We start from the raw sequence: 27,238 nt of genomic DNA on the forward strand, positions 1-27,238 counted from the left end.
GCAACCCAGCAAAGGTAGGAGCAGAGTGGTGGGAGGTGACCACGGCTTTCTCAATTAGTTCAGGGCTGACGGGCATCTCATCTCGGTGGCTTGGTGTGCAACTGCTCCTCGTGCATAAGCTCCACCATGATAAAAGTGCCACCACCGAGGACAAAAAGCCCCATTGTCAATTCAGTGTCATTAACCCAGACAAAATAAAGCAGACCTTTGTTTTAGGCTGGATGGCTAAACCGATTCCTTTATCATTTAGCCTGCATTTACAGTCAGCTGTTGTCAGCCACAGTGCAAAATACACTCGCTCACTTTGCACATATGCACACGCAACCTGATAAGAAAATTCTCCTTTCCTCCGTTTGGCACACACCCTGGTTTAACCAGCACCCTCGTTGGCTGAAACTCCGGAGGAAATGCTTGTTTTAATCAGCCACTGCATATCCTTGTCCTGGAACTGGTCCTTGACCAGGGTGAGGAGGGAGGGCAGGGCAGAACCGCTGTGCATTCGGTCCCAGCAAAGAGCAGGGACAGAAACGAGCGGCAAGCTCCCACCACAGCTTCTCTGCTTTTTGGGGTGGACAAGTTACTCAAATCCTAATGCACAAGCTGGGTAAAGCAGGCCGCAGTAGAAAATAGTACATTTGGTGCTAGTCCACATCCAGGCACAGTCACATTTTTTTACATGTGAAGCTTGCCACAAAGGGAATGAAAACTCTCCACAGGACCTGTGTAGTTGTGCACAAACCTGTCTGCAATCTACCACTGAGTTGTCATGGGAAGTGACAGGGTGATGCAAAGAGGTTACATTTCAGGAAAAAATGGGTCTAGTCACAGAGGCTCCCATTTGCAAAGAAAAAGATTCAAATCAAATTCTATTGCTGTCACAACGGTTTTATAACCAGAAAATGGTACTAAAACAAAACAACTGTCAAAACCATCCTGTAAATCATTGCCAATACTGCATCATCAGCTTGAAACATTCATTTACCTCCAGGTCTGGCCACCCTGCCTGGCGTTAAGTAGAAAGCATTTACTGTGGTCAGAACAGCAAGGGACAAATATGAGAAAAGCAATTCTTGGGGATTCCCTTTTGAAAATAGCCTAGGTGAAATATGTATAATTTGAGACAGGCTCTTTCCAGTTGCAGGGCTCTAGGAGAACTCAGTATGCAACCCAGCTTAGTCCAGCCTGTGGGTTTCCTTGGGAAATTCCACTGAAATTAAGAATTTTCAAGAAGCAGGATTCCTCCCTATAAACCTGTCTGTCATTGCTAATTGAATAATCCCAGCCCAGTAAAAAAATCCATCACCAAGACCAACACCTGAAGAAAATCTGCTCAACTTGGGAGCACAGAAAAGAAGTGAGCATGGATAGCTTGCACAACTATTTCTGTTGATTTCTAATCCAAATATTCATCCTTTTTAAGTGGCCCTCATATTTTAACTGAGAAGTTTCTTTCAGTGGTGACAGCAGAGAAGATACTCTGATCAGTTACCAACCACTTCATGGCTGTCTGGTTTGAATTGACCTTTCCAGGCTGTAAAGTACCCTGAATGAAAGAGCAAACACATAAAGGTCAAGAAATATTTCTTCATCTTCAGCAACCATTAAATTCCATTTTCAGACACAGCTCTTGGGAATGAAAAATACTGAAATTCTACATGTTCTCACTTACTCAAGTAATCACCCTGAAGGAGGGAAAACTAGTTATTTGCTTAGAAGGGCACCAAGGTTCAGCACATTTTATAATGAGAACTTTCCTGGATCAAGTTTGTTTATCAGCATTTGTTTAAAATTTGTTTAAAATTTGTTTAAAATTAAGTGGGGGATTTCTGCATTCACTCGAAGGACTGAGTGAAGTGCTTAATCATTTTGGTTAGAGGATTAATTAACAGGGCTGGTTTCCATTTTTTATGTGTATTTACGGGTGGCTTTGGAGAGGCTTCAAAACATGTTAAAGAACAATTCCTGCCAAGACTTGCCCTGCCCAGCACCAGCAACCACCGTGGGTGTCACGGTCATCTTCCATTTGTCATTTCTTCAAAGGATGGAAGACCTTGAAAGGGACAGGTGCTGCTTGGTTCACATGGACTGTAGGACCTACCACTCATATTTCAATGATTTGTAGTATGATCAACACCTCCCTGGCATGAAATGGCAGATTAATAGTTTACATCCAATTGCAGCTGGCTCTTCTCTAGTGGTACACCCTGCAGGCAGCTCTTTCCACATTCCAGGTGATTTACTACACTGCCTAAGGAGTATGACAAACCAGGCACCAGCTCAGGATCCTTCTGTCTGTTTTTCTGCAGGGAAAACCTCAGCTGATGACCACGGGGGATGTCTATCCCCCAGAACAGCAGCAGTGTGGGTCTCCAGCCCCACACCTTGTTGGCTGACACCTTCCTCCTCCAGCATGTCCCTGTCACAGTGTGCAGCAACACTGTGCTGAGTATTCCAAGCTTTCCCATTGTTCCATAGGGGGAAATATTGGACAAGATGAGGTGACTCAGCTAGGAAGGATTGGTTTTCTCTAGAATTTCTCTGCATTAGTCAGTTGCTCTTTTTGTATGTTATCAAATCCCTTCAAGAGGCCAGGCCTGTGTAATGCCTGTGAGCTACACAACAACAGTTACCTCTATACAGGTTGTTTACCTAACAGGTTTATTCTCCTCTCTTCCCTTCAACATCCACCCTCAGCTCCACTCTCATTTAATACCAAGGAGAGTGGGTCAAGGAAAGACTGGCCTCAAAGCATGCAAAACAGCTGGGATAAAGGCATAATCTGCTTTCCTCACCTGAAAGGACTGAGACAAGGAATATTCAGCTATTCTCTTGATGGTTGAGGGTAGACACGAGGTAAAACTTCCTAACAGGAAAGGCAGGAGAGAACAGATTGCTGGAGGAGGTTGTGATCATCCCACCAGTGGAAGATTTTAAAATAAGGTAGATAAAGTTGAGTTAGGGGGGAGTTGGACCCTGCAGCAGAGAAGAGGAGCTATATAGATTCCTGGGGATCATGAATCCATGATTCTACAAGCCTAGGACTTCATATGAAGAGAGTGCAAACCTGGGAAGGTTCACCCTAGACACTGACATTATCTAGTCCATTCTTACACTTCAGAAGTTTTGTCCTGATGTAGATGCCTTGGATCTAGAGGCCTTCCATAATTTAGTGGCTGATTAGGGTTTCCCCTTCTGCTAGTGAAGGCATTGGATCCAGTTCTGGAGTGACAGAGCCTGCCAGCAGAGTGACAGCAACTTAGCGTGGCTGAGGACCTGTCTTTTGGTTCCTCAAGCAATTACCTGTGCTCATGCTACAGGTCTCACATTTCATTTGGGCTCATCTCTTGTGCAACACCAACATGCACGTAAAAGCCACTTCACCCCCTCGGTGAGACTTCACTTGGGTTTATCTCATATTCTGAGAGAAATCCAACACAGACCAGTGTTGTGCCAAGGACACATCATGGGCAGGAGCCATCTGCCACACACACAGCCCGGGTGCCAAACCTTAGAGCAACCAGCAGCACCTATTAAACCCCTCTGGAAAGGCACCAGATCCAGCCCATACCTTTTCCTGGTTTCGTTGGATTTGGCAGTTTTGATGGTGCTCCCATCCTGGGTGGTTTCTCTCTCCTGGGAGGCAGGAGCATCTCTGACTGGAAGTGGAAGGATGACAGTCTCCTGAGTCACAGGTAAAACCTCATCCTCTGCTCCCTGCTGACCCAAGTGTTGCTTGGCATAGTCAAAGCCTTGTACTGGCTGCAAAAAAACAGGAGAAATAACAGAAATTTCCAGCATGTATTAGACTTAAGATAAATTCTGAAATTCAATGCAAAATTTTTCGCTACTCCTTAACTTTTTTAATTACATAAATGTCAGGTAAAAATACATAGATTATCATGTGAATGCTCAACAGGAAACAAATTTTCTCATGAGACCTCCATTCCACACATTTCAAACATGATTAGTTAGTATAAAATTGATCTTGGCTAACCTTTCTTACCCTGCTGTAACACCTCCAGAATTTACTTTGACAGGCAGTGACAGAACAGGGATGTGGAAGAAAAAATCAGGAGTAAAAAAAAATTAAAACCATAAAGAAAGCTTTCTCTGACAAAATCCTTGTGTTTTCAAAGAGGGTGGGAGTAATTTATTCCCAATCAAGCCAAAGCAAAAATGACACACATACGAAAGTTTCATGGGCAACATTTTCCAGAAAAGAATCTTTTTCAGATCAGTGAAATTATATTTCCCCTGGCTTGCCAGTTGGCTACTGGGAAGGATATTCCTGACTTCACTTGTTTCTCTTGGGAAGTGGCATTTCACCAGAGCCTTGCAGCAAGGCAGTTCTTGCCCAGCAGAACTAACACAAACCTTCTGGGCAAAGCAGCCAAGGAAAGGTGGATTTTCTCAAAGGAAAAATTAAACATTTAGATAAAACTTGACTTTCCAAACTGCATTTTCAATTGGAAGGAAAAGAGAAGGGGGGCAAAAAAACAAACCAAACCAAACCAAAACACAAAACAAAAACAACCTGCATTATCTGATGGGGAAAAATATATGTAAAATAAATCACTCAAAGAAATTCCTGACCATCTCTGGAAAATGTGTTCTTGCTACACTAAATAAAACTAACTTACCAAAACCAGGAAGGTTGCTCTTCCTGAAGTAAAAAGTCTCTTCACAAAATGCTAAGGAAGGACACAAAACACTTCAAAGTTGAAAAAGTGGTGATTTTAAACCTCACTCATACTTGGGGAAATATTTTGGAATTAGTTCATGACTGATTAGTCACTCCAGGTTCCTGCCATGTCATCATTGAATAGTTTAGTTCCAAAAGAAAATCAGCAGGAGAAAAAAATCGCTGTTGGCACAGAAAAAGGATGAGTTCTAAAAAGCATTCTCTCTTATTGTTCCCCTTACTAAATCTGGGCTGCAGCAATAAATTCAGATACATTTCACAGGCGATCTCAGTCTGAAAAGAATGGGGCTGTTTTTCACTTTTTGAAACATAAAAAATGCTTTTTTCTTTATGTGGACCTGCATGGCATTCCCAAACTCCTGTTCAGACTGAGGCTAATGGCTCCTAATGTGTTTGACACTTCAGCATTCCTCTGATAAGAAGCTTCAGTGCATTAAGGAGCAAGCTAATGCTGATAAGAGAGAGCAGACAACTCCACAAATCACCCCCATGGGACTTGCAATATATCAGAGAAATGCCAATTCACCATCCCCCTTCCATGGCAAGCAGGGTACCACAAAACAGCCACCAAATGAACTACAGAGGCAATAAACCAAGGAAGGGAAGTAGAAGCTGTGTGAAGGACAGATAGGAAGAAATACTGCACAACATCCTACATAATAATACTGGTAACAAAAATAATGCTTTTCAACCTCATTATAAATATTAAGCGTCAGTTAAGACACCCCCAGATATTCTGAAAAAAGCTAACAAGAGAGAAGAGGTGATTAAATCAGTTATTTCTCCCTCCACACCTTTGAAAGAGTAAAATAAGTTTCAACTTCATATCTTATTAAAAAAATAAAATTCAAACAAACAAACAAGAAAAAAAACCTCTCCAAACAAAAAACAAACCAAACCAGAAACAACAGGACATGATAATCACTAAAGAATTGCGCAGTGTCCCAGCTCAGATCTGCCACAGGAAGAAAATGAAGGATTATTTTAATCAAAATTCTACTTACCACCATGTCCAGTAACGAACTGCAATAAAAGGAGAGCTGAGAAAGTCATCCTCATCAGCAGACATATTGCATTAAATAAAATTTGCTCTTGGATCCCTGCTCTGTAAAAGCCCACAGGAGCAGATGGCTCTGCCACCCCTGGAGGGAATTGGCAAGGCTAAATCACGATCAGGCACGGCTGAAACACTGAAAATGTAGATGTCCAACAGATCCAAAACACTGAGATTCTGATATTGCTTTGGAATTAATACATGGATAGAGAGAGACCACTACATTACCCTGCCTGGAAAGGGCAGACTGAATACAGAGAGTTGTCTCTGGGACTAAGACACTAAAGATGCTGGAAAGGGAAGGGGGAAAGGGAGAGGAAAAGGAAAAGGAAAAGGAAAAGGAAAAGGAAAAGGAAAAGGAAAAGGAAAAGGAAAAGGAAAAGGAAAAGGAAAAGGAAAAGGAAAAGGAAAAGGAAAAGGAAAAGGAAAAGGAAAAGGAGGAATCAGCCCCTCCCCTCTATTTGTATACCCAGGTACAGTTTCACTGACTTTTTTTCTGTCTTTATCAAACTGATAAGGCTTGTTTTCCCATGGCCTGCAGCACTTGCTTTTGCTTGTGGATCTTAGGCTACAGATCATATCTCTCTTTACCTGCAACCTTATTCTTTCATGGTCTAAAAAAACAGGTGAGGTGACAAATGAGATTCTAGACTTTGAAAAAGCATGCTGTGAATTAGAAAGCAAGGGAGGCAAAAGTTAACGCCCATCCAAAACCTCAAAGCAAAAACAGTTGCTTAAAATTAAAACTGCATTGAAATAACATTGAAATAAAATGCCATCAGAATTTCACCAATTTGAATTGATACTTCTTTCACTTTACAGCTAGAGAGAAAACTGGGGAAAAAAAAGTATTTTTCAATTTCCCTTTCCCCTGCAACTGCATCCAGATGTCTCTGAGTGCTGAGGCAATACAGGGCAGCAACACGATTCCACAATTCCCAGGAGAGATCCTATAAACTGCTCTGCGTAGGAGAGGTCATTCTGCAAACTTCACTTATTTACCCTCCAGCCCTCCGCGACACGAAAGTCACGAAAGCCTTAAGGAGCAGGCTCAGGCAGCAGCGCTGCTCTCTGCTGCATCCCTCATCACCTCCTGCACACCGATATTCGCCGCTGGCTGCGCCATTCCGCAGGAATGCAGCAGCAGCCCCCTTGGAGCAGGGCTTCTGCAGCCCAAAGATGGGGAAACAACGCTCCGGAGATGCCAGCACGCAAGGATCCCCTCGGATCCTCCTTTGCTCCCTACCGCTGGACGTTCCGAAGGCAGCGCAAAACCGCTCCGGAGATTCCGCAGCACCTCTCGGATGCACAGAAGCAAAATGCCAGAACGGCTGCTGGAACTCCAAATCACTCCAGTGTGACTCCCCTGCGAGCAGAGTCAGCATTAATCAGCAGTCTCAGGCACCCTCCCCAGCCATGAAATACAACAGATTCATTATAAATGTGGCACGGATATGTGCTCGCTTGTTTGCATGAAATATGGCAATTACAGTTCAAGCAATTACCGCTACTCCTAACACTGGAATTAAAAATAAAACCCTTCTTTTCAAAATGACCTTCTTGCATTATCTTCTCAAAACATGTTTCTTAGCCTTATTTTAATTAAAGATGCTGAAATCAGGAATGATCAAACCAGTCCATTCCCTATCTCCTGCAGGATTTATCTTCCACCAGCCTAAACTCTAAACTAGACCTGGCAGAACCTTTCTGATGGAGAAACTAAATGGAAAGCAATTCAGCTCTCATTTGGAAATGCATCACTTTTCAGATATGAATTAAATTAAATTTTATGGAGTCCCAAAATGAACCGGAAGGGGGAAATGCACTCTGGAAGGGACCTTCTCCACTCCAGCTGCAACAAGAACAAGCTTGCAGGAAAAGCGCCTGAAAGGACTCTGGGAGTTCAGCACCAATGCTTTTGTTCCAGCAATTGCAGATCCAGCTCCCACCTGATGCACTGATGGCTGAGCAAATGTCACCTGACTGAACAGGTTTTAACCTGAGTGTGTATCTTACAGCCTGACTAAATCTGCTTTCTCAGGAATGTTAGAAATCCAATTTTGTCTTTCTTTTGGAAATGAAAACAATGAATTAAAATACAAAACTGCTTTCAAGTTTTTGCTATGCTGGAGCCTCAACCTGCAGTAGGTTGGTTGTTCTTTATTTAATAGCAACTTTCTTCAGCTGGAAAGCATCCCATAATGATGGGCAGTTCAAGTATGTACAATGTACAAGTTTTGTCTTATTTTTTTTTTCTTTAGCTGGGACCAAGACTATACATGAAAAGAATCAAATGGTGAATAGCATTTGCAACAGCTTTTAATACAGCATAATTTGCATTTTAGGGGCTTCAATGAGGCATCTAATAGCACTGCAGTGATATTAATTCCTATCTGTGTTTGTGATATCGTGTGTTTCACTTTTGCAGGTCTAGTCTTTAAACTGGATGGATAAATAGACAAGCACATTGGGACCAGAATGGAAATGTCTTTTCTGCATCATTTTTGCTACAAATGTCTGGTTTCCAACTGGCACCAGCTGCACCCATCTGCAACGAACCTGAGATAAGGAGAAAAGAGCTGTCAAATGCATCATGCCTTCCTTCAACTCTTCTTCCAAACTACATTTTTCAGCAGGAGCAACAGAGCTGAAATCTCAATAATCCTGCTGTCTGCAGCATTAAGAAACCAAAGAAAAAAATTCATCATCTCAATCCCATGTCAGTGGAAAAGAACAAAGCCAGCTAAAAGGGCAAAGGAACAGTCTGACTTACACACAGGCTCCATAGGCTAAAACTCCCATTTTTGGGTGGACCTGATCAAGAGCTATTGAATAGCAGCATTGAGAGGGCAGGCTTTTTCACTATGGAGATGAAACAGAATTCTGTGACATTCCTGTCAGAGGATCAAACTGGAAGTGCATTTGATTTGGGTAAAGAAAAAATCTTGTAATTGATATGGATTAGTAACTTCAAGAAAAACCTAATCATTTGAACCCAACCAGCAATATAGGGGAATTAGAAAGTCCAAAACACCTAAAATAAAAATAGCAGTAAGAGAAAAGAAAAATTCAAAGAATGTCTATTCTGGATTAGCAGTTTGGGAGGAGAACTTTGGTTAGGGCCAGGTTTGAATTGCTGCCAAACTTCAGACATTCCCACCTTCAGCAGGCAGGAGCAGCTGCTGGGTAGAGGTCCTACAGGAGATGTGCTGGTCCAAGCTGTGAGTACCAACCCTTCCAATTCTAAACATCCTTCAGCTGCATCTATCCAAGAGTCACTGCCTCAGCAGGCAAATGGGCTTTTGGATCTAGGGCTGGGCCACTGACCTTGGCTCTCTGGGGCAGGTTCATCATGGTGTCTGGTTTGAAGTCGTTCTTGTTCTTCCTGCACAGCACCGCGGTGATGATGATGATGATGACGGTGACCACAGCGATGGGAGCCAGCACAGCTGCAATGATCCACAGGTTGTTTGGGGGGTTCTTCACCACAGCTGCAGGAAAAGGCACACCAGCGTTGGTAAGCTTCACTGGGCAAGGTTCCTGCTGCTCCCAGCCTTCAATGGCCTCCACGTAGAAATTAGTTTAAAAGCATTGTAAGTAATCTAATTTCTATACAAGGATAAATAAAAATAATACCTTTTGTATTACGTTACTAGGAAAGAAAAAAAAAAGGGGGGGGGGGGGGGGGGAGGAAATCAGCAACACTGTTGAATTTACAAATCCCTGGGCTCCCTTGCCTTAGTTTTATGTAACCTGGTTATATGCAAAAGCAGACATCCACTCCAAAGTCAGGATGGATGCCATATAAGATATCACTCCAATGGTTCATTTACACAATAAACAAACAAATAAAAGGTGCAAGTAATGCATCCTTAACTACTTTTCAAACACAAACCCAGCCTAGAGCAAAGCAGCATAGCATGTGTGTTAAAAGATCACACACAGGGTCCATAAAAGGTGTCAAAGATTGGCTGGCTCAGAAGGAGCAAACTGGCAGAGCTTTTAAAAAAAATCAAACTAGCTCAAATAATTATTATCAATATCAATAAGGCAATAAGAAGATTCTTCTCTTGTGCTCCATAAAGAATTTACCATAGTTAAGATCAAAAAGAATTACCATTTCTAAAGAAGTGGAAATGATGAAGTTGGAAAGAGTTACTTGCAGCTATATTAATGATGGCACCAGGAAAAGGGTACATTTCAGAAATGCAGTGATGCAAGAACATTTTAGATTCCATTTCACCAGAATAAGCCCTCTTAGTATGAACCTTCAACTTGTTCACACATAAGAGACGTCCTGTGGCACATTCCCAGTTCTCTCATTTCGTTTCTTTCTGGAAAAACAATCCGACAACCTCCTTATAATGCTGAACTTTGCTGTAGTGAAATATTTAGTGGACTTCCCCATGCTATCCCTGTTTGTTTTGCTGTGGCACTGGTTGCTGGTGTGGGCAGGCAATTGTGAGACCAGCAGCACAAAGCAGCCGTTCCCATTTCCTGGGGGACTGGTGCTTTCAAATGTCACTGAGCTTATGAGCTGCCAGAGGCACTCAGCATCTCTCAGCATCAGACTTCAGATACAAACCAGCTTGTTCTGCAGCAGTCATTAGGAACTTTTCAGTTCTCAAGTTGAAAGCCTGGCTGGAGCCTGAGCCTGTTTTCTTTGTAGATTTGCAACTTTTTGCAAAGCTGGAGAAGTTTGTTGGGTGATGTAGGAGCAGCACCATTAGAATCAGAGCTTGAGCACAAGACTGCAAGAAGGCCAGGTTGGAGAATTTCAGGATTCACTTTTCAACAGACTCGCAGAATTCTTAATTATTGACTTTGACATTTAGTTTGGGGTTGAAAGGGCTTTGGGGAAGGAAACAGAACCTGAATTTTAATAAATAACAGAAACTTTAATTATAGACTGCTGCTGTGGAAGCAGCAAACAATGGTTGAACAATTATATTTATTCCCTCTAAGGGATGCAGAGGAAATGATGACCTTATGGCTAATGGGATAGACATTTAGGAGTCCTAATTTACATCTTTAATTCAGTTACCAGTCTCCAGCATGACCTAAAGTCAACCCAAGGTTCATTCAACTCAGTAAGACTTCAGTGGAATTTGAAAGAAGCCTTTCATTCTGTTGTAACTCAGTCTCTGGCTCATAACACAGGAACATCCATTTTTTTGTGTTATTATTTTTCTGTCTCATCTAACCCAGCTATGGGCTCCCGAGGGTACGTGTCTTTTCTTACAGTATTTTGGGACAGAACTTTTCATTCTGCTAGAAGAGAAATTATAATGAGCAAAAATGAAATCCACACAAAGTATTTTCTGTGGCAATACAAAGACAGACTACAAATAACCATGTCCAAAAGGAAAGAAATTGGGATTTTTTTCCATAGAAAGGTATAAAGATGGAATTACTTCCTACATTTCAAATACTCTGCCTTCAGAATCTCAGGTACCTCAGGTCATAATTTTCAATTTCTGCATATTCTCTTTTTACAGTATTCTATGCATATGTGGCTGGTATGAAAAGCTACAGATGAATAAGGCTGCCTTAGCAGACCACGGAAATACAAAGTTAGAGGACAAGCAGTAGATTCCATAATTGCCTAAACACCCACATAAATATAAATCACATCACTGCACAAAGAGCTAGGAAACTGCTATGTCTATATATTCTTTAGCAAAAAAAATGCATTAAAGAAATATTCTCCTGGAAAACACAATTACTTGGAATTTAAATGCTGGAATTTATGGAATGGAGATCCTCAGGTTCAGCTGAGTTCAAGTCAGAAGCAGACCATGACTAAGTCAAGGATCAGACACAGTACATGGTGCATTCTCTGGAAATTATATCATAATTCAGTCTTCTTACTCAATCCTATGTTTATGGATGATATATAAATTACTTATTACAGTGGTCTCTTCCTGTCACCATTTCACATAATTATTTCAGTAATTTCAGTAATTTCACTGTTCCTCCAGGCAGATATAATTGCACCAGGGACACCTGTTTTATGTGCTGTTTCACCAGTAAGGTGATCCAGTGCAGAAGCCCACTATATAATTTTGATTCCTTCTAAAGAAATACTTTGGCAAAATGGAGAAAACCAGTCGGCAAAAAGCATGGATTTGTACACTTAGCTGTTAAGTGCATGAAAAAAAACCTCCAAGTTTCACCACAGGTTTATGACTGTGGACCAAGTATATAGGAATATCTAAAAAAAAATAAAATAGAATAAAGGAAACTTGTGTCCACAATCACTCAGTAATTGATGAGGGTCTTGAAAGAGAAATTTGAAAACACTTTACTTTTCAAGAATGGATTGGTTTTGGCCATGTTATTCTGAATTATACTATCATATCTTGAATCTGAAAACTGCCCATATGAACAAGAAGCTCTTTTCAACTTCACTTTTCTGATTTGTGTCAAAACAGTATCTTTAACAACCATGTAGTTTTCTTGGTGAAAATTATTGTTTCAAAAAATAATAATCCCTTTGAAATAAAAAGAATCTACACTGTTTTGACCAAGTCAAAAATAAGAGACATCTTAATAGCCACCACATTTTACTTTTTTTGGCCAAGTTATATGAATAGCAGCTTTGCCCCAGTCATCATCAGCCTGTGGTGTCACGGTTCTGTCAGCATCAGAACTAATTATGAATTTCCATGGTGTTCAGTGCATGGAATAGAACAATGATGAGGAATGGAGTTTTTAAAAGGACTCTTACGATCAGCTTGAACTTGGATGACATAGCCCAGTGTCAAGGCCATCCTCTGGGAGTCAACTGTGCTCAAAATTTTGGCAGCTGCAGTGCCCAGCAGGGGCTTCCCGTTGTATAAAGTGTAATATGTAAGTTCAGCTGGCTCCTTGGGTCCTGGGATACGTTGAATTTTTACCATCTTTAAGGGAAATAAATAATTAAATAAATAAATAAATAAATAAATAAATAAATAAATAAAGAGAGAGAGAAAAAGAAATCAAGTGTTTTAGTGTTATACCACGGCAGAACTTGCCAGGAGCTATTTGGAGGCAGTGCCCACATGGAACTCCTTCAAGACCTCCTACAAGCATAAGCTCCATGCAAATCTTCTCATAGGATCAGAGCTTCTCCCCTTCAGAGCCCAGGCTATTAAATCAGTCAGTCAGAGAACTGACTCAATTTTGTCTTTAAAAATATTTAAACATAATCCTAAGGTAAAACCCTACACTAAGTATGCATGCAGTAAAGAAGAAAGAATCAAATTTTTAGACATTACAGTCCTCTGTAAAGGGGGAATTTTTATAATCTGTTCTAATACTGAAAACTCTACTTTCCTGGCATATTGCAGTTGAAAAACAGCCTCACATTTCACTTCTATGCTCATTATTTTTTGGTCCCAGGTTGATAACAAAGGAATCATGCTTTTTCCATTTTATTCTGCAGAACACTGGCAGAATTTTTCCATTGTACCGCTACCTTTCCCGACAGTGGAGAAAGTGTCAAATGTTTCTAATGATGAGAACGAAAGTTTTGTGCTTTGTGATTCTTGTCTGTTACGCTACGGACTAAAATTCTAAAAAATTTACTTTTGACAAGTCAAATGTGTTCCTTCTTTTAAATTCTTTCAGTGGAACAATACAAAGAACTGTGTGGGCAAATGGGAAATGCAATAACTTGTGTTTATACCTTACAACGAACAGTTATTGAAAAACATAATCTAATTTATTTTAAAATAACTAATTTTTGAAGATTGAAGAAGAAATCTTTAAACTGCCCTTAGCATCACTTGGTTTAATTGGTGAGAAAACAAAACATGATTAGTTCAAAATACTGAATGTAAAATGCTGTAAATAAGAGAAAGATGATTAATAAATTACTCAAGTCTGATGTCTCTACTCTGTAAGATGATGTGGGGCCACAAGATCTGATGACTAACCCTGTGTAAACAAGGCTGCTTCTTACATTTTTTTTTTTAACAAAAAGGGGGAAATAAAAAAAGTTCTAGCTTTGAGTTACCTAGGAAACTTTTATCATGAAGAAAAAACTTGGAACTCTTCACTATGCTGAATACACTAAAATATGTACTTTGTACCAATCCTCATAGCAACCAGAGAGAAAATATTTATGAACACTGATTAACTAATGATGATTTCTCGAGGATGACAGGCATGCCAACACGGCTGGCTGCAGAAAAAGGCACGATCAGCAATGCCAGGCATTCTTCCCCCCCTGTTTTGATATCCACGAGAAACACAGGGAATTTCAGCCCAGAAATGTAGTCAGGCATGTGTTTTACAGGAACTGAAGCAGGGCACAGGCAAGCAAAGCACTTCTTTGCAGCCGGGTCCGTGGAGCACCTGCACAGTGTAGCTGCCCACGGTGGTGGCGCGTCGGAATCGCCTTCCCTGCTGGTGGGACATCATGAACAGCGGGGCCAGGCGCTGCTCCATCAGCCTGGCAAAGCTCTGGTTGTTCAGCCCCAGCAGAGCAATATCAACCCCTTGGATGACTGTGGGAATGGAGAGAAAAAAAAAAAAAACACATCAGCTCTTCATGCACCGACAGGCAGAGTGGGACAGTTTGGGACAGGGAGGCTAATTTGGAGGGAAAATTCCTGTTATCCCCTCTCACTAATTCTCTGTGGGGATGTAATACATTTCTGTTTCAGACACTGCACTGCTCACCTCAGACAATATCAATGATGATTCAGAGAGTAAAAACCTCAAAATACCATTTCTAGGCCTTCAGTTTACCAAAATGGCTCAGGGGAGCATCTACTCTATGATCTTCAATATAAAAATTAGGTTCAAAACTATTTGAGAGCTGCTGGGTTTATGCTTATTGCCAGATGCTCCGGTTAACCAGTTTCTATCCTGAGGATTTGAACTCTGAAGTTTGGATTTTGTACAGTCTCAAATGAAAGATCTTGTTTGAGAACACCGAAACCTGAATAAACATTTCTGAAGTATAAATGAAGGCATCTGAAGTATAAATGAATGTAAGATTTAAAAGACACTGTATTCCAAAGTTCAAAAAAAGTGATATGACATGCTGATTCAATTGATACATATGTATGGGTTTTTTTCAGTATTATTTCAAAAAAGTCTTCTGGGACCACCAGGATCTTATTGAAATTAGATTTTCCATTGTAATATCAAGAATAATGCATCCCAGCAAGTGCACAGAGGTGAGAAATGGAGTATCAAGTTCACAGGGTCCATACTGGGAGGAGCCGTACTGCTCCCTTCAGAGGATCATAATCTCTGCATAAATATGTTTTATTTCAAATTTATGTAAAGATGGAACAGGCACCAAGTCTATTTCATGTCAGAGTCCTTTGCTCTTGCTCTCCTGAGCGTTAAACAATTCCAGGTACAGACACACCAACTAGAGAGGCTTTGGTATCAAAGATATCTGAGGGAAAGGGTCTCACCTTTCTCGCCCAGTTATCATTTCTGAAGTCAAAAATGATTGTGCATGAAAAAGTGGTGCCTGTGAAATGACTTGATAAAAGAAGAATTTTGAAGCCTAAGAGCTTCAAGTGAAAGATGCAAAGAATCCCTTCACCCAGACAGTCAGCAAATCATAACAAAGTTCCTTAGTGTAACAGCTTCACCTTTGTTCCTGGGTTGTGTCTACGTGCCTCTTTTGATTTCAGATTTAAATCCGTGTCCCAGGGTTTAAAAAAAAAAAAAAGAAAAAATAGAAAAAGAAAAAAGAAAACGTCTATTTGTGTCTCAAAACTCTCAGAAGATAGTGCTGCTCTCAGAATTGTTTCAACCAAGATGCTACAAATTCTGAGGTGGGTGCTGGTCACTGGAGTTGTCACTGTTCAAGATGAGCAATCACTTATGCCCCAGAGTGACTGCAAGTACATTTGCCCAGCTGAAGGCAGGTCCAGTGGGCAGCCACTTATTTCTGTGTAAAATGACTGTGTTCATATAAATGAGCACTCTAAATTATTACCTGGAGTGCCTGGAGGAGGGAAGGACATTAGAAAGTACCTGTTATCACCCAGTAGTCTCTAGTTGATTCTGAGACATCAAGGTTTGGATACTCCAGAGCTTTAAAAATAGAAGATTAAATTACATCATAACATTCCAACATCCTACACATTATGCATCCCAAAACTGGCTACCTGGACAGCAATAAATAAAACTAAACTATGGCCCAAGAGGAGATCTAGAGTATCATTTTCAGGGCTGCAATTTCTCTTCTGTCTGAGAAAGAACACCAAGTGTAAGCAGAAGAAGCACTGCCATACAAAGTAGAACATATATCTCCTGTTGCCAAAATACTGGCTGGGACAGAGTCTGGGATGAAGCCCAGGAATTCCCAGAACCAAGAAGGATAAGTAATAGGTGTTGTATTCATCTCTGCTGCTTTCTCCCCTGCAGAAAACCAGATGAGATTCCATGATGGTTCTGTGATTAATCCTTATATAGCCCAGACCACAGTTTTATCCTAAAACAATATGAAAATATACCAGGATCAGACTTCACATGGACTGCAAATGAGACTAACAAAACTGTGAGTGTGAGCACAACTTGGAGTGTGGTGCTCTCTCACTGTGCACAGTTTAAGGCATTATACCATATGTGTCTGCATCTGTGAGAAACTGGTATTTGCAGTTGTGATGCCTTTTGTTACCACCTCCACCTCCAAAGTGCACTAGGCTGTAAAGCTCAAGATGCTGCTAATTCATTACACAGCTCAGCGTTTGCACAATAGATTAATATTGGGAACTTAATTCAGAAAACCTCCATGCTCTGCACATTGATAGGCTGCTACTGATTCACCTTGATTTTTAAACCCCAAAATGGCTCGGAATAGTAAACATTGTAAAGGATTTGATCCTGCACAGTAGCTGCTTTTGAGGAGGATTTCACAGCGTGTCCTGAGCTGTGCGTTTCCACAGCAGACTGCAAAGGCTCTGGAGGAGCCACTGGAACCTAGTAGGAAATAACATGCTCAGAGAACAGCCTCAGTATTTGTTTGATAAACTGAGACAACTACATTGCCACATGAATAAGCATCAAACACTCTTCAAAGGAAACATTTTCCAGACACACTATCAGTCTGGAGCCATAAACACTGCGCGTGCATTAAGTTCATGAGTTTGCAGTACAGCTGCTGCACTGGGAATAAAACCAAGGGATCCAAAATGAAATATAAGCCATTAGTTGTTAAAGAAACGCTAGCTAAAGACTTTATCAGCTCTGTTCATCATGTGTGGGGATCAGCAGAGAGCTGCAGTACCACACGAGACTTGCTGTGTAACAAATGGCTCGCACAGCTCCTGACTACCAAGCACATGCCTGTATTGCCTTTGTGAGAAGCACCATGACCCTCTTCCTGTGCAATAGGCCTATTTGGGAGACCAAGCACTTGAACCGAGCACAGCCAGCATCAAAACTTCCTCCAGCTTTCTCCTTGTGCCCCTGGATGACCCATGAAGACACGTCCAGAACACAGGGCATCCACCAGCCATCAAAAAGGAGCCTCTGTGATGAGGAATGGGGGACATCCCTTCTAGGTCCATGACCAAGCCCTTTATCAACAGCCTCTCTCTCTCTGCCTCCCCTTACCTGTGGAAAGACTTCATGGAAACACAAGCCCACCTCGGGGTGTGTTTCTTACCCTGTGATGGAAACTGATTCAAAAGCACAACACAGTGCACAAACTTATAGGGCAGTGTCACCCATTTGTTTCCAAACTTCATAATTTGATAGGTCATGCCTCAAGAACACACAAACCTCCTTTCCCAAAGACTGGCACAGTCACCTAAGTTAGCTGTGATTCCTGACTACCTCACAGCAGAGAGAAACCACTGATCCCACAGAAAGCTCACCGTGCAAGTCACTGATGAAGAACTGCACTATGTCATTTTTCTGCTGTTAGGCTGTTTGCAAACAAGACGGACTGACAAAAAAGATGATTTGTGTTTTCCTCAGTGCTCTTGGTTTTATTCCCACTGATGTACCCAGCATGTCCCTGTCTCTTCTCACTCCAGAACTCCAGTCTGCAGCGAGCTTAATTACACAACATCACATTAACAAGCAGATTAAACAGAAATCCCCCTAATCAAGTGTCTTGTCCCTTTATTAATTTTAAAGAAATTAGCATGCAGAGTCAGAGGGCACATACACCACACGGGCTGCCCACACAACTGTCTCCAGCTCTCTGTACCTCAGAGCTTTCATAGCAACTAGAATGCAAGAAAACTGTTGATGCCAAAGTGCTCAGACCACATGTAAACTGAGGAGACAGTTCAGCAAATGCACCAACAACTCTTTAAAATAGAAGAGCAGATGGAGCTCACCTCAGTGCCCACACACACACACAGCCTGAGCCCAGCCCAGTCCCTGGAGCAACCCTGGGGCTGAGATTCCACTGAAGCAAAGGGCTATGCTGAGGATGAAGTTCATTCAGTGCTGTTCTAAGCATTCCTGAAATGAAGACTTTGGGACCTCTTGTGCTTTGCTTCTCTCAAAACTGCAATTTAATTTTGTTTGAAAGCTGGCACAGGAATTTTTTCTTTTTTTATTAATGACAGAGTATATATGTTTTTCCTTAGTTTTTTGCCAGTGTTGCTAGCAGCCAAAATAAATACCAAACCCAGGGGGAAAACATAATCATCTAATTTCCCCTCCCTCCCTTTTTTTAACAAAATACAGTTTTAAAAGTAGCCAGAAAAACTACCTACAATCCCTGAGCTTGACAACAAGGCCAAATTCTGGCACTGGCTAATCTTGATGCTGGGAAGCACATACTTACATTCAGCAATGGTGAGAGGTGGGTAGGTGAGGTAGAAACCCACCAGCTCAGCTGACAGCTGATTAAGAAGGTTGCTGGAAATAGTGCCATTTAGAGTTGTGCTTTGATTTTTCACTACATAAAACAGAGTGACAGCTTGGGAGACATTAGAAGTGTTCAAAATCTGAAACACAGGAAAAAAATAATGTGTTGCTGTGGATCTGCTCATTAAAAAAAAAAAATCATAAGAAACAAACACCACAAAACACCAAGGCAGTACAAAGAAACTGAGAAAATGTTAACCTGAAGAATGGATTAGCTGTATCTCATTCAACTCTACTTGTGTGATACTTTAATCCCTGCTTTAGCACTTGCAGGGTTCCTGGAGGACAGCAGCAGGCAGAAATGGTGCAGTCAGGACTGCAAATGTTTTCCCCTGTTTTTAACAGGTAACATGGGATGAGGGAAAGGATTCTTATCAGAAAAAATCATCCAGTGCTTGATGCAAAGAAATTGTCCCGTTTATCTTGCTGTCTTTGCTGCCTTCCTACAGCTGGTTTCTGGTCCCACACATTTTCCGTATGAAATTAGAGGATATCATGTCTTTCTGTTCCTAACATCATATGAATACCTGCTCTCCTCCCCACTTTAGCTCAGTGCCAGTCTCTTACTGAGCCCATATTTGAATATTACATTTTGAGGATCAATTCTACTCAGCAAGTACTGGATGAAATTCTGAAACACCAGGAACAAAACCCACATATTTTCTTGGAAAACTTTTGCCCACGGGCAATGGGGATGGGGCTAGTTGGCTACTGATAGGTAGGCCTGACAGCATTCATGAATGTTACTTAAATATCCCATTTTTATGGTTTGGATCACCAAGTTAAAAGAAAAAAACATGGTATTAAAAAAAGGATCCGAAGAACCCAAAGGCAGACCAAGATTCCACCTAGCCAATGTCCACTTACAAATGGCTGGAGCAGAGAGTTGGAGAATTAGCACAGGACAAGAGGAACAAATTGCTTTCAACAGTGTAAGATTATCCTACAGCTGTGTCAGAGCCATAAATCATATGCCTGGGTTTAAAAAGGGTTGATGAGTTTTTATATTATATCTTTGGCCAAATGTGTTTTGTCATTTCCATATTTTTTTCTCCAGTTACATCTGGACATCTTTATTACACAGTGTGTGAAAGGATGCTTCTTTTTATTTAAATGTGAGTAGTTCTGTTATGGGAAACTCCAAGTGACCACTCCTGATTCAGTACAGCACTCATGGCTGGAGAGTCATGGCCAATTTCATTTCACCTGGCATGGAAGATGCTTCATGCCTTTTGTTCATCTCCCCTCTACTCTCCTAGGGCAGAAATGCCTTTTTTGAAATGGCTTTGTCTGCTCCAGAACTGTTCCCCAGTTTTCAATTAATCTAAAGCCCTCATACAGTGTTTTGTTGCACTGACTTAGACTTTTGCATGATACTGGTATAACTTCAGAAAAACTGATCATGAAGATCACACCCTCGAGCCTCTTCCTTCCCAGCTTATATGTTGCCTCTAAGACCTCCATCCTATCCCTTCTTAAATCGGCAACACCCACAAAAACAGTCACTACCTTCTTCTAGGGCTCCTTCCAAAATTGCTTAGGTGCTTTGTGAGATCTCTCACTTCCACTCCAAGCAAATTAGCCACCATGAGGTTCCCGAGTGCCACGGGTCCAGCTATTGAACAGGTGTGTAAAAATCAGACCCTTTGTGGTGAATTTGTGCCTGTGAGTATGAAAGTGAAATGCATACCAAGAAAAAGAAATCGATTCCATTATTTCACCTTTATACCTGAATAGCTTCACTGAAAGCAACTAATGTGTCAGGATAACATGTTCAGTAAAAACATAGACCTGGAAGATTGTGTCTTTACACTTGGAATTTAATTTATATGACTGAACTGCAAACAGTAAAACTCCAATTTATGAAAAGCAACAGCCTTCTATAAATCATGCATCTTTAAGTTTTCCTGCAATGCATAAAACGATCTTATTGCAGATGAAAACATAAACTTCCTTCCACCGTGGCTAGCAAAGGCACTGTGCTGGGAAAAAAATGTACACATGGCAAAGAATAAGCAGGAGGGTTTGGCAACAGGCACTGGCAAAGCACCCAACACTGTACCTGAACAGTTAAGTTGTTGCTGGTGTTTAGGACCTTTCTTTCAGCATCCTGAAATGCTCTCTGGAGCCGCTGCTCCATGGTCTGAACAAATTTGCACGACTGGATATTGTCTGTTTGGCCCACAAACTGCAGCTCTGGAAAAAGGAAGGCATTAGCATGTGTACAAAGTATTCTCCTTTGCAGCACCAAGAACAAAATGATCAATTTACACATTAAGCAGGTGAAAATTATGCCACTTCAGGAACTGCACTAAACTAGCCTTAATTAAGACAAAATGTAAGAATTAAATTGCATTATTAGAACTGATACTCTCCACAAACAAATGGAGATTGCTTCTGCAATGATATATAAGATAGTAGGGCCTGCTCACTGTGCATATTCTTGCTCGGAATCAGGCAGTAAGCAAAGTCATTCTAAAAGACAAGTTCTGATCTTAAATCTTGCAGGTCATTTGGTCCTGCAAAATATAACCAATCATAATATTGATTCTCATTCTATTTCATTTTCACTCCAGGAAAAATGTACTTAACTGCCATAAGTATGTGCATACCAACATTGTAAGCAGACATGTGAGATATATTTTCTATCATTTAATATACTCTGCCCTCTCCCAGCTTATAGTGCCCTGCAATTACTCTGCACTGATGCTTGCTGCCACCTCCCCTTGATGCCTTTTTGGGCCTACCTAATAACAGAGGCCAGACAAAATAAAGGGAATAAAAAGCAGTTATATTTATATAAGGATATATATATATATATATATATATATATATATATATATATATATATATATATATATATAATATATTATATATATTATTATATATGTTATATATATAGTATATTATATATATTATTATCTATTTTATATTTTTAATTATATTTTAATTAATTATATATTTTATATAATATAATTATTATTTTTATATATAATATTATATAATATTATATATTTATATTATATAAGGAGGGCCTTCAGGTACATTTTGGGCAGACAAAGCCCCCCAGGGGCTACACCCAAAAAATGGACAATGGGTCAGGGGTTTTCACACTTTTATAAGTTTGGTCCATTTGCTTATTGGGGGTTAATCTCCCAGTTACAGCTTCAGGTAATGAAGTAATTTACCCCAGGTTTGCTCTCCCCCAACTCACTTTTGTTTACATTTCTCACTTTTGTTTACATTTCTCACTTTTGTTTACATTTCTCAGGCCGGAGGCAGTGAGGTGTCCTTGATTCCCAGGCCTGGAGAGTAATTGTGTCTGACCAAACTGGGAGAACAGTAGCTAACATTCCGTATGGAGTTTAGAGCTACATGCTAAAGAATTGCAGGATTACAAATCTATGGAAAATGTAAAAGATGAAACCCTAAGGCATCACCCTCACAGCACAGCAGTGCCCATGGCCCTGGCAGCAGTGCACTGGGAAGGACAGGGGAGCCCACAGGAAAGCAACACCTGAAACCAAGCAGAGCCTGTCCTACTGCCACACCATTGCCCCAGAGAGCCCCTGGGCACCAATCCATGGCCACACACCCAGCCCAGCAAGGGCATCCATCCCAGCCCAGGCAGAGCATCCCAGCCCTGGCAGGGTATCCCAGACAGGGTATCCCAGCCCTGGCAGGGTATCCCAGCCCAGACAGGGTATCCCAGCCCAGACAGGGTATCTCAGGCAGGGTATCCCAGCCCAGACAGGGTATCCCAGACAGGGTATCCCAGACAGGGTATCCCAGCCCTGGCAGGGTATCCCAGACAGGGTATCCCAGACAGGGTATCCCAGCCCTGGCAGGGTATCCCAGCCCAGACAGGGTATCCCAGGCAGGGTATCCCAGCCCTGGCAGGGTATCCCAGGCAGTGTATCCCAGCCCAGACAGGGTATCCCAGCCCAGACAGGGTATCCCAGACAGGGTATCCCAGCCCAGACAGGGTATCCCAGCCCAGACAGGGTATCTCAGGCAGGGTATCCCAGCCCAGGCAGGATATCCCAGCCCAGACAGGGTATCTCAGGCAGGGTATCCCAGCCCAGACAGGGTATCCCAGCCCAGACAGGGTATCCCAGACAGGGTATCCCAGACAGGGTATCCCAGCCCTGGCAGGGTATCCCAGACAGGGTATCCCAGACAGGGTATCCCAGCCCTGGCAGGGTATCCCAGCCCAGACAGGGTATCCCAGGCAGTGTATCCCAGCCCTGGCAGGGTATCCCAGCCCAGACAGGGTATCCCAGCTCAATCAGGGTATCCTGCCCACCCCAGACAGGGTATCCCAGACAGGGTATCCCAGCCCTGGCAGGGTATCCCAGGCAGTGTATCCCAGCCCAGACAGGGTATCCCAGCCCTGGTAGGGTATCCCTCACTCACCTGTCTTCAGCTGGAAGTGGTAGGCAGGCAGGGGCTGCCAGGGCAGGGCCAGGGCCACCAGGGCCTGCAGATGTGGCACGTGCTGCCTCATGTCTGCCGTGGCATTGCTGATGCCATAGGCCAGCAGCGTTTCGGTGACAGCAGCCGGTGTGAAAACCAGCCTGCCCCGTGTGACATAGTAACCAACCGTGAGGTTACTCGACTGCTCCAGCACTTCAACCTAAAACACACAGGGAAGCACCCTTTTTATTATTTTGCTTGCAGTTCAGCCACTGTTCGACGGGATTTCTGACCCTGAGTATGTGTCCCTTGCAGGGTTTTTAATCCTGCAATCCCCTACAAACCCTGTGGGATCAGTTCGTGGCACATGGTATTAGCAGAACTGCTCACAGAGTTTTAGGCTCAGCCCATGCAGCGTGGGCTGTGAATTGAAGGAGTGCAGAACTGCAAACCTTCAGGTTAGGCTGAGCCTTCGTTCATGCACAGATACTGGGACATTACATATGCATGGAAAAACAGAGAGAGCTTCCAGTTCCTACTCCATGCCTGAAGTTCACTGACTTCATGCGTGTTTCTGTCACTGCAGGATTGCAGACAGATTTTTGAAAGACAAGCTTCCAATGTTTGATTGGGCTATCTCTTATCTCCTGTTCTCCTGTGCTGTCCAAGATAGTTAAGTCTATGAGTAGACCCATACAAGTGGAAATGCCAAACCACAAGAATGGACACACAGGGAGTCAAAACATGAGCTGAGCTTTACCTCAAAATTCTGTATTTTCCATGAAGTTTTAGCCCTGGAACTGGTCTTCCTCACCAAGTTTTAGCTGCTTTCCTCTGTTAGAAGAGGGCTGCTCCCCTCAAATTTGCAAAAAAGGCAGGGGGCTAAACCTGGCAGTATTTATTGCTGCTGCCAAGGAGCACACAATTCCCAAACCAGCTGACATCCTCCACGCTTGCAGCAATAAAGCGTGAGGACTGAAGTCAACCTGATCTCTGTTTTGAGAAAAATTACTTTTTTCCTTCCCAGAGGCTTGGTGAGTGTGGCTCCTAACAGCTTTGGACCCTACACAAATCCCAGCCTGAGGGAAGCTGTGTCCCAAGGAAAAGGGCCCTGGCAGCCCACCTGAGCCTGCTCTCACACACAGCAGTGCAGAGGTTCGTGCAGTCTAGCTGCAAAGTGATGGACACTTCACCTCCATTTATTTTCAATAAAACGGGCTCTCTCCCTGCTCGGGATTCTTGTCCCTGTGAAATTGCACCTGTCAGGTACTGGGTTTTCAAAGCAGGGAGAGAAGTGACAGCAGTGACACCCCATTTACCAGCCGTGCTCTTGCCATCGATCCAGGCTGAGCACAGCAGCACCCAGCTGCCCCCGAGCAGAAGTCACTCCTGAGCTGCAGGGGGAAGAGGAAACTGCTGTCAGTAGGCATTTCCCAGAGCACACCGAAAAGAAGTTTGCATTCCTCTCTTCTTCTTCATCAAATTAACTGCTAAAAGTTTTGGAGTATTCCTTAAATTCTTAGAGACCAGAGCGGGTGCCACCTCTGGCTGGTCTGGTCTCCATAGGAAAACCTCAGTTCTCCCCTCCCAGAGGCTTCCTGCATCCAGGGACACCACTGGAGCTGCAGCCAGCTGCAGTTCTTTGGTGGTAGAGCTGTTTTGGTGAAATCAAGCACGGAAAGCCAAGCACGCCTACCTGAGCGCTGACGTTCTGGTTGAAAGCTTGTCTCAGCACCTGGTTGAGGCCTCTTCTCACACTCTCCCTGAAGGCATTGCTGATCATCATCCTCCTTGTGTTCAGAAACAGAACTGTGGAGCAACAAAAGCCACGGGGTGGTTTGAGACATCGCCATGCTCCTGTTTGGATTCTTTAATTGTTTTACATTGGGCAGGCTGCACAGGGATCATCAAAGCAGCTTGCACTAGCAGCAGCTCCAAAGGCAAGAACTGAGGGGCTCAGCAGCTCCTGAGTTCCCTATTCATCCCATGGCAATAGTCCTTTGTTTCCAGAGCAGGGTCTAACAAATGCAATTTCTTTAGCAGCAACAGCAAGTCTTTGCCATGCTGCCTCTCCAAGGAGGCAGGAGGCCACTCACTGCCTGAGGACAGACTGGCACAGCATTCCCAGGGGACTGAGCCAGAGCTGCACAGGCAGGCTTCGCATCTTCATGGCCACGGCTACGTAAAAGAAACCTGCTGCCCCACTGTTACAATTATTTTCTATTTAGGAAGCATTTGTATGCTTTCTTTAATAAACCTACCACTATCTTCTTTTTCTCTTTTTATAGCTGTACTTGAGTACTTTCAATCACACACTGTACACAAGCTACTTCTATCTTTAGAAATAGCTGTTGTCCTCGCCACACTACTGATGGGGATATGTAGCAGCTAACAAACACACGTTAGGTCCAAAAGCTGCTTATTTCACTGTAGCCTGTATCGTGCAAAGTCGCAAACTCTTTTCTGTACCTATTTTCTTTGCTGAGATCTCCAAGATACACACATTTTCTGGCACTGTGCTGCCACAAGGAGTCCATGAGAAGCCTGGGCAATGTACCTCTCCAGGCCCCTCTAGTTTAGAGTTTTCACAGCTAAGGAGAAGCTCTCCATGAACAAACAGCCAGAGCCAGAAGTGGCACTGCTCACACAGAAAACTCAAAATCCTCCCATTTTGAAGTGCTCAACTCCAAATGCTAAACATAATTTTCAAATGGATCTGTAATGATAGAATTAGGTGTTCATATTAGAACAGAATGAGGTTTTTGTGTACAAACAGGGCTGAGGAGCAAGGCAGGTTACTGCACTGTCCTCTTCAGCAACACAGACTCCTTACTGCAAACCACCCCGGCTTACAGGGCTGTCCCTCCACACAGGTGGTCCTACAGTGACCCCTGAACTTCACAGCACCTGATCTCACCACTTCATTTGACACATCTGTGTTAAAACCCAAGCCACAAGTAAAGCCAACGCTGTTTCCCTCCAACACCCTGCTCGCACCCATCTGGTTCAGATTCGTCACTGCTGCCCCACACCCTTTGACGCTGGGGCGTGTTTCTCACACCCCTCACAGAACAGGAGACCCTTTCAGCAGAGGCTGGCCGCACGTACCTGTTTTCACCATCATGTTGGCAGAGAGCCGGCATTCCAGGGAGGGAGCTGCCGTCATGTTAGCGAAGGCGGCGGCTGCCGCGCTGCCGGGAGGAGCAGGGCTGAGTTCCACTGCAGAAAGGGGAAGCCTAGTTGTTTTCGCTGACGCTGCAACAGATGTCAAAGCTGCTGTCATTGTCAGTGGGTATGGGGTTGGCCTTTTGGTGATGGCTGAGCTCGGGAACTTCTGGGTGTCAGTTACTGTTGTCTCTATCTGCCTTGGTGCATGAGCTGTGGGTGCGAGTGTGGAAGCTGTGCTGCTCTTGGGGGTTATGAGCAGAGCTGGCGTGTCCAGAGGTGACGCGGTCGTGCTCCTCGTTGCAAAAGGAAAATCTGCCTGTGTTCCTACCGAGCTTAGATCCGGTGTCAGTTTAGTGGCAGTGATATTTTTTGTTAGTGTCGGTATCGGTGTGCTTAAAGCCATCACAGATGGCAAAGGTGTGTTTTCAGTGCCTAAAGAAAAGAAGGAAGAAGCTGGCACTGGTGAAGCTGGAGATGATTTTCTTGTTAGTGGTTTTGCTTCTGAAGTTTCTACTGTAGGTATTGCACCAGAAGATACTCCAGATAACACTGCAAGAACAGAACGGGTAAAGTTGGTTGTTGGCAAAAAAGGAGACTCTATCTGTGTGGGTGATGCATGGACAGAAGTTATGATGACTTGACTGCAGAGCACTGGTGGTAGGGGTTTGCAATGGGATGCCCTGGGTAGCTTTATTAGATATGTTACCGGGAGCTAGACTATGACTCGTAGCAATTGTGTCCCACTCCTCCTCACTGAACGTGGCTGGATATTTATCATTCATAACCAAATAACCAGGGGACTCCAACTGACTGTCTGCCAATTCTGGAAAACTTCCAGAACCAGTCTCTTCTCAGATAAAACTATTCAAGAGAGTTGAACCAGAAGGCTTGGTTACAGGGAAGGGAGACTGGGCTGGCACTGTGCTGAGGGTGACACTGCTTCTGTTTGGGGCTGAAGTAGTCAAGCTGTCAGTGAGCTGAAAAGCCAACACCTAATGTTTCGGACAGTAATCTTTCCAGCATCACTTGTTTGGGATTCTAGAGATCTGGGGAAA

The 27,238-nt window shown here is 42.9% G+C and overlaps 1 protein-coding gene across 1 annotated transcript in view; it reads right to left on the reverse strand.

Annotated features, from left to right (window-relative positions):
- The window catches only part of KIAA1549L (KIAA1549 like), a 76,324-nt gene that overhangs the window by 38,713 nt on the left and 10,373 nt on the right, over nucleotides 1-27,238 (reverse strand). The window contains exons 3-12 of the mRNA XM_062494472.1: nucleotides 26,124-26,732; nucleotides 24,712-24,824; nucleotides 23,016-23,235; nucleotides 20,662-20,795; nucleotides 18,517-18,679; nucleotides 15,744-15,803; nucleotides 14,097-14,248; nucleotides 12,487-12,658; nucleotides 9,084-9,247; nucleotides 3,569-3,759 (exon numbers count right to left, since the gene is read on the reverse strand). Of these exons, the coding sequence (XP_062350456.1) occupies nucleotides 3,569-3,759; nucleotides 9,084-9,247; nucleotides 12,487-12,658; nucleotides 14,097-14,248; nucleotides 15,744-15,803; nucleotides 18,517-18,679; nucleotides 20,662-20,795; nucleotides 23,016-23,235; nucleotides 24,712-24,824; nucleotides 26,124-26,732 (1,978 nt within the window). The remainder of the gene's footprint in view (nucleotides 1-3,568; nucleotides 3,760-9,083; nucleotides 9,248-12,486; nucleotides 12,659-14,096; nucleotides 14,249-15,743; nucleotides 15,804-18,516; nucleotides 18,680-20,661; nucleotides 20,796-23,015; nucleotides 23,236-24,711; nucleotides 24,825-26,123; nucleotides 26,733-27,238) is intronic.

The sequence above is a fragment of the Cinclus cinclus genome, chromosome 6 (genome assembly GCF_963662255.1).
Source record: "Cinclus cinclus chromosome 6, bCinCin1.1, whole genome shotgun sequence".
Lineage (NCBI taxonomy): Eukaryota > Metazoa > Chordata > Aves > Passeriformes > Cinclidae > Cinclus > Cinclus cinclus.